Source organism: Fistularia commersonii, chromosome 10 (genome assembly GCF_037954325.1).
Source record: "Fistularia commersonii isolate RoL2024-O1a breed Wild chromosome 10, RoL_Fcom_v1.0, whole genome shotgun sequence".
Classification (NCBI taxonomy): Eukaryota; Metazoa; Chordata; class Actinopteri; order Syngnathiformes; family Fistulariidae; genus Fistularia; species Fistularia commersonii.
The window spans coordinates 16,104,400-16,118,811 of record NC_141293.1 but is presented as its reverse complement, the minus strand read 5'-3'; the positions used below and the strand labels follow the sequence as shown (position 1 = coordinate 16,118,811).

Below are 14,412 nucleotides of genomic sequence, written 5' to 3'. Positions count from 1 at the left end.
ATTCCCATAATTCATCGGGGATGGTTTTGGGTCTGTGACGTTGTTCGGTGTCGTGTGGGAGGGCATAAGGCGAAACTGCCCAACATCCAAAGCACAGACACAAGATTAAATTGACACAGGTAAATATATCTTAATGTCATTCAAGTTGACTCGACAAAGTTAATCTGCATGTCCATCTCTATATCAGCGGCATCATGCTGGACTTCATTTAAGTGAAGTCGGAAATGTTAACTGTCGATAGCAGGCTAGCTATAACACTAGCTAGCCTTCGGGCCAAGATGAGCTAATATCGGTTGCTAGCAGAGATACGCCTGGGCATTACGACCTAGCTAAAAGCTACCAGCTAACATCCATGTCGCCGAATGATGATGATGATTTAAGACCGCGGTTCTGTTTCGCTCGCATCCGTGGCTCGGGACAGGTAAAGTTGACAAGGTGAATCCTGGTAAACATGTCAACGAGGTCTTCAAGTCGCAGCAAAATGTTTTTGTTGGTAGAGGCTAGTTAGCGGTTTATGTTGTGTGGCTAGCACCGCTGTCCGTCAAGATGGTGTGCAAAAGCAGATCGGATTGGTAATCAACTATCAGACTATCAACCTTAACAGCGAGGCGGCATTTTACCGCATAAAAGGGTTTCATTGCTGTCATCGCCATGTGATTTTTCGAATTTTTTTTCAATCTGTGATAAACTTAACGGACATTGTTATCTTGACCAGGCCAGGTTTGTAACGGCGCAGTTGGAAGTAACGTTTCAGGTTAGCTCAAACTCGAGTATGTGACAACTATTACGTTTTTTCCTGATAATTGACGCCGATCACTTCATATCTTCGATAAACAAACGCGTTTACATTTTGTGCTCAATCTCAAATAAGGCTGTCATTTCGCTTTCGCTCCTGCCGTCTCTCGGTTTCTGTCATTCAAAAACAGAAAGTTCTTGGTTTCGACGTGGTAGCGCCAAGCAGAGCTAACGCTATTCTTTCCGTTGGTCATCAAACAAATATGAAAAGCATTTTGTTGCTGATAAAAATGTAATTGTCCTTTTTGTTGACAAACTGATATGCGTCTTTAGTTGCATGCCGGTACCTTTACATCACAAATAGCCCTTGTCTGGATGGTGCACTTATTGATACTGTCCCTCCACCCGAGTGGTGTTTTTCAATTAAACTTATCAAAGTTTTCCTATTATATCTTCCGACCGTGTTATCACTGCTTCTTTTGCACCGTGCGACTGTTTGGACCACACTTCCTCATATTAAGCAGGCACTTTCAATTTGTTTTTTTTTGTTTTTTTTTTCCCCAAAGTAAACTCTGGAAACTTACTGCAAGAATATGACATGTGGAGTGGGCATGTAGAGTGGCCTTCCTCTCGGGCCACACGGTTAGCTTTGAAAGTCATATCAAGATCATTTCGAGTATTTACCTGGCATACGATTAATAGTATGTTGACTTGCGAGTTTCATGTCTTCTGTTGTGTTCATTGTCATCCTCGCCAAAGCCAAAATGAGATTTAGAGGGGAACCGCAAATAGAACCAGGCCGACTAGTTGGCTCAGCTTGTGTGCTTTTGTCATCCATGCCTTCAGCTTTGCTTTGACTGAACACAGACCCACACACATTTCGGGGGGCAGTCCATGGATTCATTCATTTGGGTAAGAATTCACTTGTGTTCATCAGTTGCCCCAAGTGTGCGTTTATTTTGCCCTGGGGGCTGTACTTTTTGTTACTTTGAGGAAAAATTCAAATGTTATAACTACTGATGACCTTGTTGGCCATCATCATGTCAACATCCATCATAAATGTGGGTGAATTAGTGCTTTGAGTAAGGAGAGGAGTGTTCGATGAATCAAATAAGCCCGTTTTTCGTGATGAAAATGAAAGGGAATATGCTTCTTATTTGTCAGGTTGTGCCGTGAAGTTTGAGTGTGCCATCCTCCTTGCAAGGGAAGGAGACGCACTAGGGACCATGAGTGAGAATGGCCCTCGCACGGAGGCGCCAATGTACTTTGAGGTGGAAGTGGATCCCCTGGATCGGGACGATGAAGAAGAAGAGGATAAGATTCATTTTGACAAAGATGAGCACCTGATCCCCGAGCAGTCGTCGTCTTCTGGGCGGGTCTACGACCGTACCACCGTACTCATTGAACGGGACCCTATTCGGTTGGATGAGGAGGGTGAGGAAGAAGGCCACTGCGGAGGCGACGAAGACGGCGTCACCTTCCTAACTGAAGGGGAGGGGGATGGAGATGAGGAAGAGGGCTCTCTGGCCTTCATGGCTGACCCTGATGCCATGTCACAGGGTTATGTGCACCACACCATTTCTCCAGATCAGATACAGTTCACAATAAATCCAGGTTCCACTCCAATGCCACGCAACATCGAGGGTGCCACTCTTACGCTGCACTCCGAGTGTCCGGAGACCAAGCAGAGAGAGGTAAGTCATCATTTTCTTCGGAATGTAAAGAATATCTACTTGCTATATGCTGACAAGTACCTTATTTAGAAGGAGAGGGAAAAATGTTTAATACACATGAAAAGCAAACTTATGAGGGTTATTTGGGAAGTCTTGACATATTTGTGACCGCCCACCAGTGTATTTACTATCGCATCATAACATTATACTTTTATATTTGTAATTTGACTCCATCAGCCGTCACCCCTCTGGTCGTCGCTATGTGAGGTAATTTACATGCATGAGTTCTTTAAGTAATCAAAACAACAAATATTAACTTAAGGGCAGTTTCATTTTGTCCACATTTAAGCCAGCAGAAAAGCCTTTCAATTAAACAAAGTGATAAAAGGAAGAGATAAGTTTGTGTATCCATGCATATTAAAAAGACTTGCTTGCAAGTATATAACAGATTAAAAAAAAAAATGTTGAAAATGACATTGTCATTTAGCTCAGACAATTCTGTGTAACAAAACAAAATTCACAATCTTGGGTGAAAAATGTCTGTCAGCTCTTGAACAGAATTGATCAAGTGTCCAACTTGATGTGGTCCTTTTGAATTGTCATTGTTTTTGTGATAATTAAATCCCAGCAGAATATAAGTTGGAAGGAGGGGTACTCCACATGTATTGTAGAAGAGCAGCTGAGACAATCAGTGTGTTGTCAACCACTGGAGAGAAAGTGACAGCTTAAAAAATGCAACGTTGAGCGATTGTGTGCAGTGTATTGTCTTCACGGGCCATGAGTCGTGAAAGCTGAAGTGCGACAGGACAATCTAATTCCACTCTAGTATTCTCAGTTTTGTACTTTGCCAACATTTGAACGCTTATGAGAACAAGAATCTCACATTTGGATCCTAAAGTTGTCTCATAAATATGTTTACAAGATGTTCTTGAAACTTGCAAAACATTTTGTGAGTGAGATGATGGCAACAGAAAATATGTGCAGAGAAATTCGGAGATGTATTTATCGCTGCCTTGAATTCATAGAATGGTGAGAAGAATATGGTGCGTCTCTCTAATAATGAATTTTGTTTCGATTTTAGTACCTCGTCCTCTTGAGTTGAGTCACAAGGCATTTTATCAATATTTCTCTTGTGTTTTAGTGACTGCGTTAAGTTGCAGCGTCCCGCTTCAGTATTGTTTTGACTTTTATACCATGAGAACCACCAAACTGGTAGCACTTGTTGATTTAACCTCTGAAAAAAAAGAATTATGATACTTGAATAAGCTTGTCTATGGTGAGCATCCTTTTATTTTTGAGTTTGCTTTTAGCATTTGTTCTTATTGTTGTGACACTTGACCTGAGGTGAAAATCTCAGGATGACAGACTATGTCTTAGAGGGGAAAAAAGGGAAAAAAACGAAAATGAAATAAGATCAGATAAACTTTTATCGATCCCCATAGAGGAAATTCTATGGTCGCAGCAGCGTACAGTTACAAGTGTCAAATAAATATGCATATAAATAGAGAGACAATTAGGAGGCAATTAGAAAAACCAAAAGACATCCACTAATAAATAGACAGCAGAGAGAACAACCACAACAACAACAACAAATCCAGCCACCTTTGTCATATTTTCCCTAACAGCTCTGGAAGACTTTTCAGTGAAAACTATAGTCAGAAAAGGCTGAATTATTGTAATTCATGGCTGTAAAAAATGTTTCATGTTGAGAATTGGATGTCCAAGTCCCTTTTATTTACATCGAAACAAAAATAGACGCCTTGGTCTCTGAACAACAGAAGTAGAATAAATGGTAGCCGGATTTGATTAATTCCCAGAACCCCATTTGCCAAAAGCATCAGGCACCCATTGATGTCACTGTAAATACTCTTGTATAAACCTTGGATTTGTCGTGGAGTGGAATTTTCCCACTTTGTGCGTGACCCCGAAGCATACAATGGCCCTTCACAATGAGCAAACAAACGGTCGAGTAGAGTCACGATGAAGTGGAGAACGACCACGGCAGCAAGCCTTTGGCAGCAGAAGGGCTCCCCCCAGGGGTTTGCATTAACATTTGCTTAACAAATCATCTTTCTCACTTCCCCTCGAAATTATGTGCCTTTTTACTTCTTGGTCAATGATCTCGGTTTGTTTTGTTTTTTGTTTTTTCTTGAACACATTCTTTGTGTGTATGAGCTCTGCATGGAAATATTGATGAATGTGTCACAACGAAATAATTCATTGACTGGACATTGAAAGATTTCTGCTGATGCAAACTGTTTTCTCCAATGACAAAGCAATAACTTGGGGGAGAGTGTGTTTAAGGCTGGGCAGTTTAATAAGTAAATACTTTAGAATTTCGATTAAAGTATCAAGCTGTTTTTTAGTGAAACTTGTATGTTAACTCTGGCTGTTCTCATGTGACATTTTTGTATAATTTTGACAGCTATTTCCTTTATTTGCTTTCTTTCGGTTTATACTCACATGTTTAACATTCCTTTGATACTGTGCAATCTTGCGAAATTTTGTAAGTAAATTGTTGGCAACCTTAAATCTCAGGGAGGTTTAATGAATGAAATGCAAGAAATGGATCAGTTCCTCAAAATTAGCCAGAAATAACATGATTTACCAAGGGAGAAAAAAAAAACTTGAAAATAAACCCTGCATAATCACCCTTTACTTCAACAAGAAAATGACTTAAGAATTTGGAGAAAGTTTCTTCTGAAACAACATTTGAAATGCTCGTCATTTGTCTCATGACTCTCAATTTCTTTTTTTCATTTTAAAAACATATTTACATCGCAAATGACTTAGCTGTATTTTAGTGCATCGATTTTAAAAAGAGCTTTGGTTCGGTTCATACCTGCAGTGTAGTTCTCAATACATCAAATAAGTCCTGTTTAACTGGAATTCACAGTCACTTTACAACAAATCCGCAGGACGTCACTTTCGGTGGATAAATTGAGAGAAAATTACAACAGAAACTGCAATAAACTGTTTTCAGCTTAGGGCTAATTTTACGCCTCACTTTTCACAAATACAAAACAATTTAATTGCTTTGAAAGACACTGCCAAAAAAATTCAGATCACATATTTGTAAGTAGATTCTTCCTCCCAGCTTTTCACAGTCACTCAGGCTAAATGTAGAGCACTTACTCTGAAAAAAGTCTGGCGTGAGGTCGTTCATTGTCATCACATCAAAAAATGCATTACCTGACGTTAAATATCTGAGTGTGCCATTGCTACATTTCCGCTGTGATGGGCTGACAGATTAAAAGAAATGAGTTTAATGTTACCTCATATTTCAAGATCTTCAGAACATTAGGGAATTAAGGTTACCTTAGAAATGATTCCCTCGAGCACGGCCTAGGTTTCAGCGGAGGAGAGTGTTTTCCAAATAACAGAATGGGCTGCTAGGGGGCGTGTGTGCGTGTGCGTTTGTGTGTGTGTGTGTATCCGCACGCACAGCAGACAGACATCGGTGCAGCGAAATTGAATTAGAGGAGATGTATTGCACGGGGGTTAGTCATCATTGCTGTCCTTTATGCTCACTCGCTCCATCCGCTGACGGCTGGCTGAGTCATTGAGTTCAAGTCCCCGATGAAAGGTCACACACACTCAATCTGTCACTTCACTGAATAGGACGTCTGGTTATTGCTGAGTCAAATTAAATCCTATTACTCCCCTGGCCATTTAAAATACCAGTTAAAGACTGTGGTTCATTGATTGCAACCAGAGGTGGTTTTATCTTCCTTAGTGTCAGGGGGATGTCATTAATTGCAGATGATATCAATTCATCATCCTCAGACTCCCCAGTGCTTACACTGAATCTCTCTCTCGCTCTCTGTCAGGTAAAGCGCTACCAATGCATGTTCGAGGGCTGCACAAGGACATACAGCACCGCGGGGAACCTGCGGACGCATCAGAAGACCCACCGCGGCGAGTACACGTTTGTGTGCAATCAGCAGGGCTGCGGGAAGGCCTTCCTCACTTCGTACAGCCTCAAGATCCACGTACGGGTGCACACAAAGGAGAAACCGTTCGAGTGCGACGTGCAGGGCTGCGAGAAGGCCTTCAACACCCTGTACAGGTGAACTCAAACAAAGCTCCATTGTTTACACCGTCCATCGCTTGTGAGCGGTTTGAAAAAGTACTCTGTTTGCAAAAAACACACGCACAAGTATATCCAAACGTAGCATTTTGGTAGAGATCCAGCACCCATCTGCACTTTTGGTCTGATCGTAAGATCAAGGTCCCTGCTGTCTGAAAAGAGGGTCAGTAATGTTGCCTGGGCTAGGGTTAATTTAACTATTAACAGTCCTAGTAGGGGATGGAATTACCTGCAGCCATAATAAGATGCATCTCTCTCCAGTCAGGCTTGGGTTGTAACTGGTGTTTTAGGGACAACCACATTTCCATGTGATGAAACCATAGCAATAGAATCTGGACATAAAAAGAAATAATCAATTCTTCAACAGTGTCCCGTTTAGGTTACAACTTCTTAAGCCTGTGGTCGATCAAAACAAGTCAGTTCTTTTAAAAGTAAATCGGGAATTTAGTATCATTTCGGATTCTGATCTGACCGGATTATTTTGCCACCTTTCTCCAGTTACTGAGAGAATTATTTACCCTGTTGAGTAAACCGAGAATCTCTCTCGGCGTCCCGTGTCTGCACGTAGTTCTGGCGCAGACAAATGCTTCATCATTCCTGCTGTTCAGACAGCCTTTACTGTCGCATCAGTGGCCCATCATCCCATCCATTGGGCCGGGGGCTTCCGGCACTGAGGATGCTGCCAGTGAGCTTTGGCTCGACAACACGCTGCAGGTTTTTTCCGTCCCATCGCGATGAAGTTTGCAGCGCAGCCATGAGCGGGGAGAGCTCTCACTGATAGCAAAGGTGGAGCCTGGGTTCTCTCTTCATTCTAAAACACTTGTCAAATTTTGATCATCAGCCAAGCAAAACACAGGGATGGTGTTTAAGGCACAAAGTTAAGGATATATAGGCTGAAAGTGGTTTTTTTTTTTTTTTGTTATTGTTTTTTTTTTGACGTGATTCATTTTAACTTCCTAGTATTCCACAAACAACTTCTTTTTCTATTATCAGAAATCTTTTTTTTTTTTTAATTTCCCCTTCCTCATGACTTGTTTTTATTGCCTTGTGTTTCCATTGTTTGTGTGTGTGTGCGGGGGGGTTCTCCGGAAGGTTCTGATCAAGCTGTTGTTAGCCGGTTGATGTATTTGTTCTTTTGGATTAGAGACAAGCCTCCTCCCTAACACAGTCGTGCTGAGAATTATACAAGGTTGCACAACTCTGCTGCCTTTTGGAATTAGCATGCTTTTTTCCCCCTACAAATTTAGAATGTTAATAAATCAGGCCCTGCGTGTATTCAGAATAAAATCTGGCCATTTAGTGGTGCTGTACTCTGCTTCTCTCGTGGAGTCGTCTTTTCAGATTTTTAATGAAAAGCACTTGATTTTATTTTTGTTTTTTTTGCTCTTGTCGTCCGTCCATCCGTCTCCCCCAGACTAAAGGCACACCAGAGACTTCACACGGGCAAAACATTCAACTGCGAATCCGAGGGCTGCACAAAGTACTTTACCACCCTCAGCGACCTGAGGAAGCACATTCGAACGCACACTGGAGAGAAGCCTTTCCGGTGAGCATCTCCCTGACCCCACTAAGGACTAAGTCATATCAGGTGTAAAGAAAATAACAGAATATTTGATGCATTACACCTGTCAAATGTCGGTTTGTACCACGGGTGTCTGTTAGTGATGCGAAATGAACCATGTAAAAGTCTCCACCTACATTGTTTACTGATTTCGTGCTGGGGGCCGTTGTTGCTTAACTGTTAGTGAACGTCACATCCATTGTTTCCCAAAGTCCTAAGCAGCTATTTAGCCTCCACTACAGTGCACATCAGACATGGTGTCTCCGTCTCTGCCTCAAGGTGTGACCACGACGGCTGCGGCAAAGCTTTCGCTGCTAGTCACCACCTAAAAACCCATGTCCGGACCCACACAGGTAGGTGTTGTTTGTCCTGTCACTCCATCCAGTTAACACTCACGTCCTTAACTACTTTCAGACGTGTAGTGTTACATTTGGTTTGCTTGCACCAGCTTAACATGTCTGTCACCGTACAAAGTCAGTTGAAATCAAAGTAACTGCAGGCGCAGCACGCTCACACCAATGTAAATAACTTCATGTCATTGTGGGGATCGTGAGAAACGTCTTCCTGATTCCTCCATATGTCCAGTACATGCGGAGAAATGGACGGGAAAGTTGACTTCGACTTTGAACATCCATTGCAATTTCCAGTGGGACCGTTATAGCAGAGATTTTTTTTTTTTCCTGCTAAAGGACGATTTTAATATTCAAAAATGGCCATTTCCTTTCAACCTTTTGACCAGTAAATGCATAGAATTACATTGTCTTTTTTTTTTTTTTCCAACTCTTTTTGTTTGTGTATTTTTTTAGATTTGGGAAAAACACTGCATCTTAAAGTCTTCCTATCTTTTTTCCAAATGTGTTGCAGGGGAGAAGCCTTTCAACTGCCCCAGTGACGGCTGTGAGAAGACTTTCAGCAGCCAGTACAGTCTCAAGAGTCACATCCGGGGCCACGACAAAGGACAGCCCTTCAGCGTCACCCTCACTCACCCGCTGTCGGAGGTGAGTCACAATGCGGCGGCTTCTCGGTGTGTCGGGACTGGTTTTTCTCGTCTCTTTGTGATGAAGGGGTAATGCTCTTTTTGGCAGGCACCACGACAGTGGCGCTAATCCGAAATTGTTTCAATTCCAAAGACACCTTTTCGGATCAGCCGGAAACCGTCTCCAGGGCAGTCTGGTCTGAGATAAGACCCGCAGCCATATTTGACGTGAGGCTGCATACGCCAAAGTTAGGAGTTTTAACTACACAGTAGGAAATCGAGCATGTAAAAGGAACTTTGTTTGGCTCAAAGCGCTGCTTCGACCGAAACCCCTTAACTTTTAATAGTAAGACGTTCTTGCACACTAAGGGTTGCATTCCTTTATGTCACTGTCTCGTCTTTACAACTCAACTTCCAATCCCGATGCAGTTACCAGTTTAATCAGGTCCTGTTCGACTTTAATTACAGGATGCGAATCATTCCCTGTGCCTCAGTGATTTAAGTCTCATCTCGACGGACTCAGAGCTGCGGGAGAACATCCACAATGTAAGTAGAAAAGTACACACGAGAAAAGGAGGCGGTTAGACACACCGGCTAGTGGCAGCTCCCCATTTTTACATTTTCCACAGGCACAAAATTTGGACCTCGGCAATACGACGCCCATGAAAATCTTTGAGCTCATGTTACAGAGTACTGAAAACAGTCGAAGCCAAGATGATGCCCACCCCAGTGGTAAGACCATTCAGCACCTCTTGACCATTCCCTTACTACGGTGGAGGTTTTACCCACTTACGGAGGCTTTGTTTGTTTTGGGGTTTTTTTTTCTTCAGAGAGCCTTGCTGAGTCGTTCACCTTGCAGACCCCCACCCACCCGGGAGTGACTGATGCCTCATCCCTCATTACCTTTTCGCTTAATCCTACCTCCTCATCCACTCATTCCCACTTAACGGCAGTCATGGAGGCTCCTTCCCAGCTCAATCAGAGCTCTTCGTCTCAGGCCGTTACGCCCGCCCCAGTTACTGCTATCACCGCCACTCAACCGACCCCTTTCATGCAGCTCTCCGATGTGCCTGCCCAGGCTTCTGTCCAAGCACCAATCCGTGCCCCCCCTCAGCAGTACATGACGCTGCCAGCAACATTCCTTCAGCCAGATAGTGCCACCCAAACGGCCCCTCTGCCCCCGCCCATCTCTGTCCCTGCCACCGTGGCCCCAGCACTGACCCCTGCAGCACCCGTCGCCGCACCTGCGGTGCCGGTTGTTGCAGGCACCACGACGGATGGTCTCACAGCCGTAGCGCAACCTGTGCCTTTGGCCACCAACCCCGCTCCTAACTCTGGCCCCGGTCTGGCCCCGGCCCCCGCCACCATCACCATAGCACCGACCCAGAACCTGCTGCAGCCCAGCTTGGTGATGTCGGATCAGAACCTTCAGTGGATCCTGAGTAGCGCCGCCAACAGCCAGCAGAATCCAGAGCAGGTGGTGAGTAGTAGTGACTCAAGTGTTGTTTGCCGACAACACCGATGGTCCTCCAGCGCCCGCTTTGACATGTGACTTCTGATGTTTGTCCACAGCCACATCAGGGAGCTCCAAAGGTGGAGAAGGTTTTCTTCACCACAGCCATACCAGTGGGAGGAAACGCGGGTAAGACGATGCCGGCTAAATCAGATTTCATGTTAATGATTGAAAGTGATCAATCAACGCCAACCCGGAATGAGTTAATATTGGAGCTCTACTCACTGTGCCTCAGAAAATCAACATCCACCAGATTAAAATGGAGTCTGACGTGTTTTTTCATGAATTCAGTGTCTCAATGAACCAGCTTGAACTCAAATTTGGGCAGAAAGCTCATTTACGCTCCCCTAGCTGACGAGAATGACTGTTAATTTGAGCACAAAGTGGGACCGCTTTAGAGTGGTGTGTCAGCAGTCTTCAGGGCCTTGAAATATTTTCTCTTTCCATCGGATGGTCGTTCAGAAAAGTAAAAGGCTTCGACCGTCGGCTGGGTGTCTGTTCTTTGTCAGCGAGTTTAAAAGAGTGACATTTGTGTCCCTAGGAAACTCGGTGCAACAGATCGGTCTGAGCCTGCCGGTCATCATCATCAAACAGGAGGAATCCTGCCAGTGCCAGTGTGCCTGCAGGGACTCTGCTAAAGACAAGAGTTCAAAGAGTGCCTCCTCCACTGTTCCCGTTGCAGCACCGCCACCATCAGAGCCGCCTCCTCCTCCTCCTCCACACCTGCCGCAGCACCAAGAGCCTCTGAACCCTCCTGTCACCTCCTCCTCGTCATGCTGCCTCCCCGAGTCTTCCTCCAAGCTGGCTACAGTGAGGCTAGAGGCGCCCTCCTCCTCTTCGGTTCAGAGTTTCCCCGCCATCACGAGCAGCTGCGCCATCACCCCTTCCCCACCTGACGGACTGGCCAACATGGAAGTCGCGGACTTCCTCAGTCCCGAGACGGCTGCCAATATTGAGGCGCTGCTGCTCGTCACCGAGGACTTCAACATGGCCACTGACAGCAATCCTTAGAGGCGCCGCCAGTCTGGCTTCTCACGGGGATCAATCCCACCCACATGGCAGGCCATCAGTGAAGCCTCATCTCTCCCTATATAGTGTGTGCATCGCACCCCCCCCAACCGTGCCCAAGGTGCATTCTATTTCTCTGGTGTTGTGCAACATATATACACACAAACTGACTGATTTTTGCTATCGAGTCTCTTTGCAGTAGTTGAGTTTTTTGAAGCAAGATTAGTTTTGCTTACTGAGATTTAGCTAGGGTAATCCTAATTAATACAGGGAAAAGGCAGTAGAACCTTTTTGTTGACATAATCAAGTTGTGTATATATTAACCCATTATCGTTATCTGGTGTGGTTTGACTGAATGAAACCAGTGGGTGTTGTCCAAGCACTGAAAACTTCTGATTTCCAATTTCCTGGCTTGGACGTCACAAGCATGAGCAGGAGAGCAACATGTGTGTCCTTATTGTTTGTCGATATCTTTGTACTGTACTAGAAATCCTATCTAATGCTTAAAGCTGGTATGCAATTGAGCAAAATGCACTGTATAGAAATTTGTTGTAGTTCTATCAAGTATAGCTCCCGGCAGATTTGAAAAAGCTAGGGATCGGCCGCCCGGCCCCTCATGACTTTTCCTACGTTGTGAAGTGATTTCCTCAGTGTTTGTTTTTTTTTTCTAGGAAATTTAGTCCAGAAAATGTGATTATTTTCCACATTGTATTATTTACAAACAGAGGGAAAAAAAAGGTGTGATGAGATCTGCCTGTGAAATTCAATCAACACATCAAATAACTTGCTTATAACTTAAAATTAATTTAAAATTGTACATTTTAATTTATTTAAATGCTCAATAACTTCATTATACTAGTAATACTATAAAGATAGCAAAAGCATCTTGTTAATTTATTCTGATGACTTGTATTTTTTAGTTGATCTGCGTTACTGAACTGCTTTGCTTTCCAAGGACATAATGGGTTTCAGTGAGGTGACTGCACAGTTTAGCAAACAATTCCTAGGATCCACTTGTTTGCAAGAGTAAAAAAAAAAAAAAACGTTCATTTCGACACAGTAAACAACTACTGTCATCATCCCATGTTCTCCAGGGCTGTGACCCTCTCAGGGATGCATCAAATCATAACTGATCCTGGTTCCCTGAATTAGTCCATCGCATTTCTGCCCCACACTCGCAGTAGCCCTACGTTTTGCTGCACTGCTCCCAGTGTCTTGCACACTAGCTTGTTAAGTGAGTAATCCGGTGCAGCACCACTGCAGTTTTTTTGTACACAACTGCTGTATAGTATCAGTTTAGAAGATTGTGTCCTGGTGACAGTGTAAATATGGTTCATTTTAGTGTAAACATTTCACACTTGTAGATTCTAGAATTTGTATTTTTGTATAGATTTTGAATTACTAACTTGCAGAGTTTGGAGTTAATACGTACTTCTGTTCATTGCATCCTCCTCGGCCCGAGTCACATTTAAGCGGGAAATGTTGCAGTTTATTCGAATATTTCCTCACGGAACTAGACGCTTATTCAGTCACTAGAAACTAGAAATATTCACCCATCGCCTGCAGCTCAGTGCGTAATGTAACAGTATTGTTTCACAGTGGGACACAATGCAATGAGAGCTGAGGAAACGTGTCCGTTTACCGGAGCTTCACGGCCTTATAACATTAGACCTGCCAACTCAACTCACCCTCACAGGGAAGCAAGCGTTTCTTTTCATGCATACCGCACCCAGGCCAACACTTTCCCAGAGAAACGGCGTACAGCCAGGTGAAAGTAGCACATTTTCATATGTGCGGAACCGAACCAGTCCCATATGCACATCAATTATTACACATGACGGTAGATTTGTTCAGTTTCTAACTGGCTGGAATTTTGTTTTTCCTTTATCCACACATGGTTGTATTATGTTTGTGTTCCGATCAGTGCGGCATTCATTGATTATAACGCTGATCCTACAGCCACAGGATTTTTTGGGGGGGGGGGGGCGATGTGCTCAGCCTATTCTTAAATTCACCTCATTCCAGCCATTTACCACATACGGACAATAAAACTATGCAATTTTTATGTGGCATAACATGATCCCCAAATAACTCCACCCATTCTATAATGCGATATGCAGAACTCCTGTGCCAAAAGTTTCCTTTCCGATCCATACAAGGCATGCCTCTTACAGTTCATCTCAATAGTTTGAATTTCACATGTGGTGTGAGCCTGGATTTTTGTGGTGTGTTCTGTTCATGCTTGCTTTCGCCTCTGAGGTATCAATTTAAAAAACACAACACTGATTTGTTTGAAAGGCTCATTTAATGATTCTGTTTTAAGAATTATTTGGGTCATAGATATATACATTTTTTTTTTTTTTTTTTTATTTCCAACAGGATTGATCTGGGCCCACTCCTTTTATGTAATTGTGTCAGCCTTTCCGATGAGAGTCCAACTTTACAGCAGCCAGTATTTTGGTGCAAACAGGAAGCAGATACGGTTTGACATTTTTCGGAACTCGTAGCCAGTGCAAATCCCTGAAGGCGACGCGTGTTTGGAAGCAGGTTGTTTGCAAAAATGGACCGTTTGGAATGTTTAATTCCTTTTTTTTTTTTGTTTTCCAAAAGGAAGAAAACAGAGCTTCCAAAGGGATGTCTTGTCACCCAAAGAGTGAGGAATTGAGGATTTGTATTTTTTAAAAGAATGTATAATGTGAAAACGTTTGCTTATGCTTGTTTTGTATAAAGTAATATGATAAACTTTCTGAATTGAGAGCAATATATACTAATAAAACCTTATACTTGTCACGGAAGTGTTACTGGGCTTGGTGAACAATTATTTACATGCAGAAAATTATCCTCCAGGTCCATTTC

At 43.3% G+C, this 14,412-nt stretch overlaps 1 protein-coding gene across 3 annotated transcripts; it reads left to right on the top strand.

Moving 5' to 3' along the window:
• Positions 1-34: 34 nt before the first annotated feature.
• mtf1 (metal-regulatory transcription factor 1) lies at positions 35-12,599 on the top strand. 3 transcript variants are annotated; one of them, XM_086154055.1, is made up of 12 exons: positions 35-119; positions 1,582-1,647; positions 1,900-2,429; positions 6,239-6,477; positions 7,913-8,044; positions 8,339-8,412; positions 8,924-9,057; positions 9,504-9,581; positions 9,665-9,767; positions 9,866-10,515; positions 10,608-10,677; positions 11,090-12,599. In XM_086154055.1, the coding sequence occupies exons 3-12, from the start codon at positions 1,962-1,964 to the stop codon at positions 11,557-11,559; spliced, it is 2,418 nt and encodes an 805-aa protein (XP_086010181.1). In that variant the 5' UTR covers positions 35-119; positions 1,582-1,647; positions 1,900-1,961; the 3' UTR covers positions 11,560-12,599. The 3 variants fall into 3 exon arrangements, with proteins under 3 accessions (XP_086010181.1, XP_086010183.1, XP_086010184.1); XM_086154057.1 differs by lacking the exon at positions 1,582-1,647 and having other exon boundaries at positions 47-119; XM_086154058.1 differs by lacking the exon at positions 35-119 and having other exon boundaries at positions 1,270-1,647.
• Positions 12,600-14,412: the final 1,813 nt, after the last annotated feature.

What these genes read in the sequence shown, in the direction of transcription:
- mtf1 (XM_086154055.1), top strand. Translation starts at nt 1,962, where the DNA reads ATGAGTGAGAATGGCCCTCGCACGGAGGCGCCAATGTACTTTGAGGTG. An exon ending in CGGAGACCAAGCAGAGAGAG is followed by an intron (nt 2,430 to 6,238) that starts GTAAGTCATCAT and finishes GCTCTCTGTCAG; the next exon opens with GTAAAGCGCTACCAATGCAT. An exon ending in TGCGGGAGAACATCCACAAT is followed by an intron (nt 9,582 to 9,664) that starts GTAAGTAGAAAA and finishes CATTTTCCACAG; the next exon opens with GCACAAAATTTGGACCTCGG.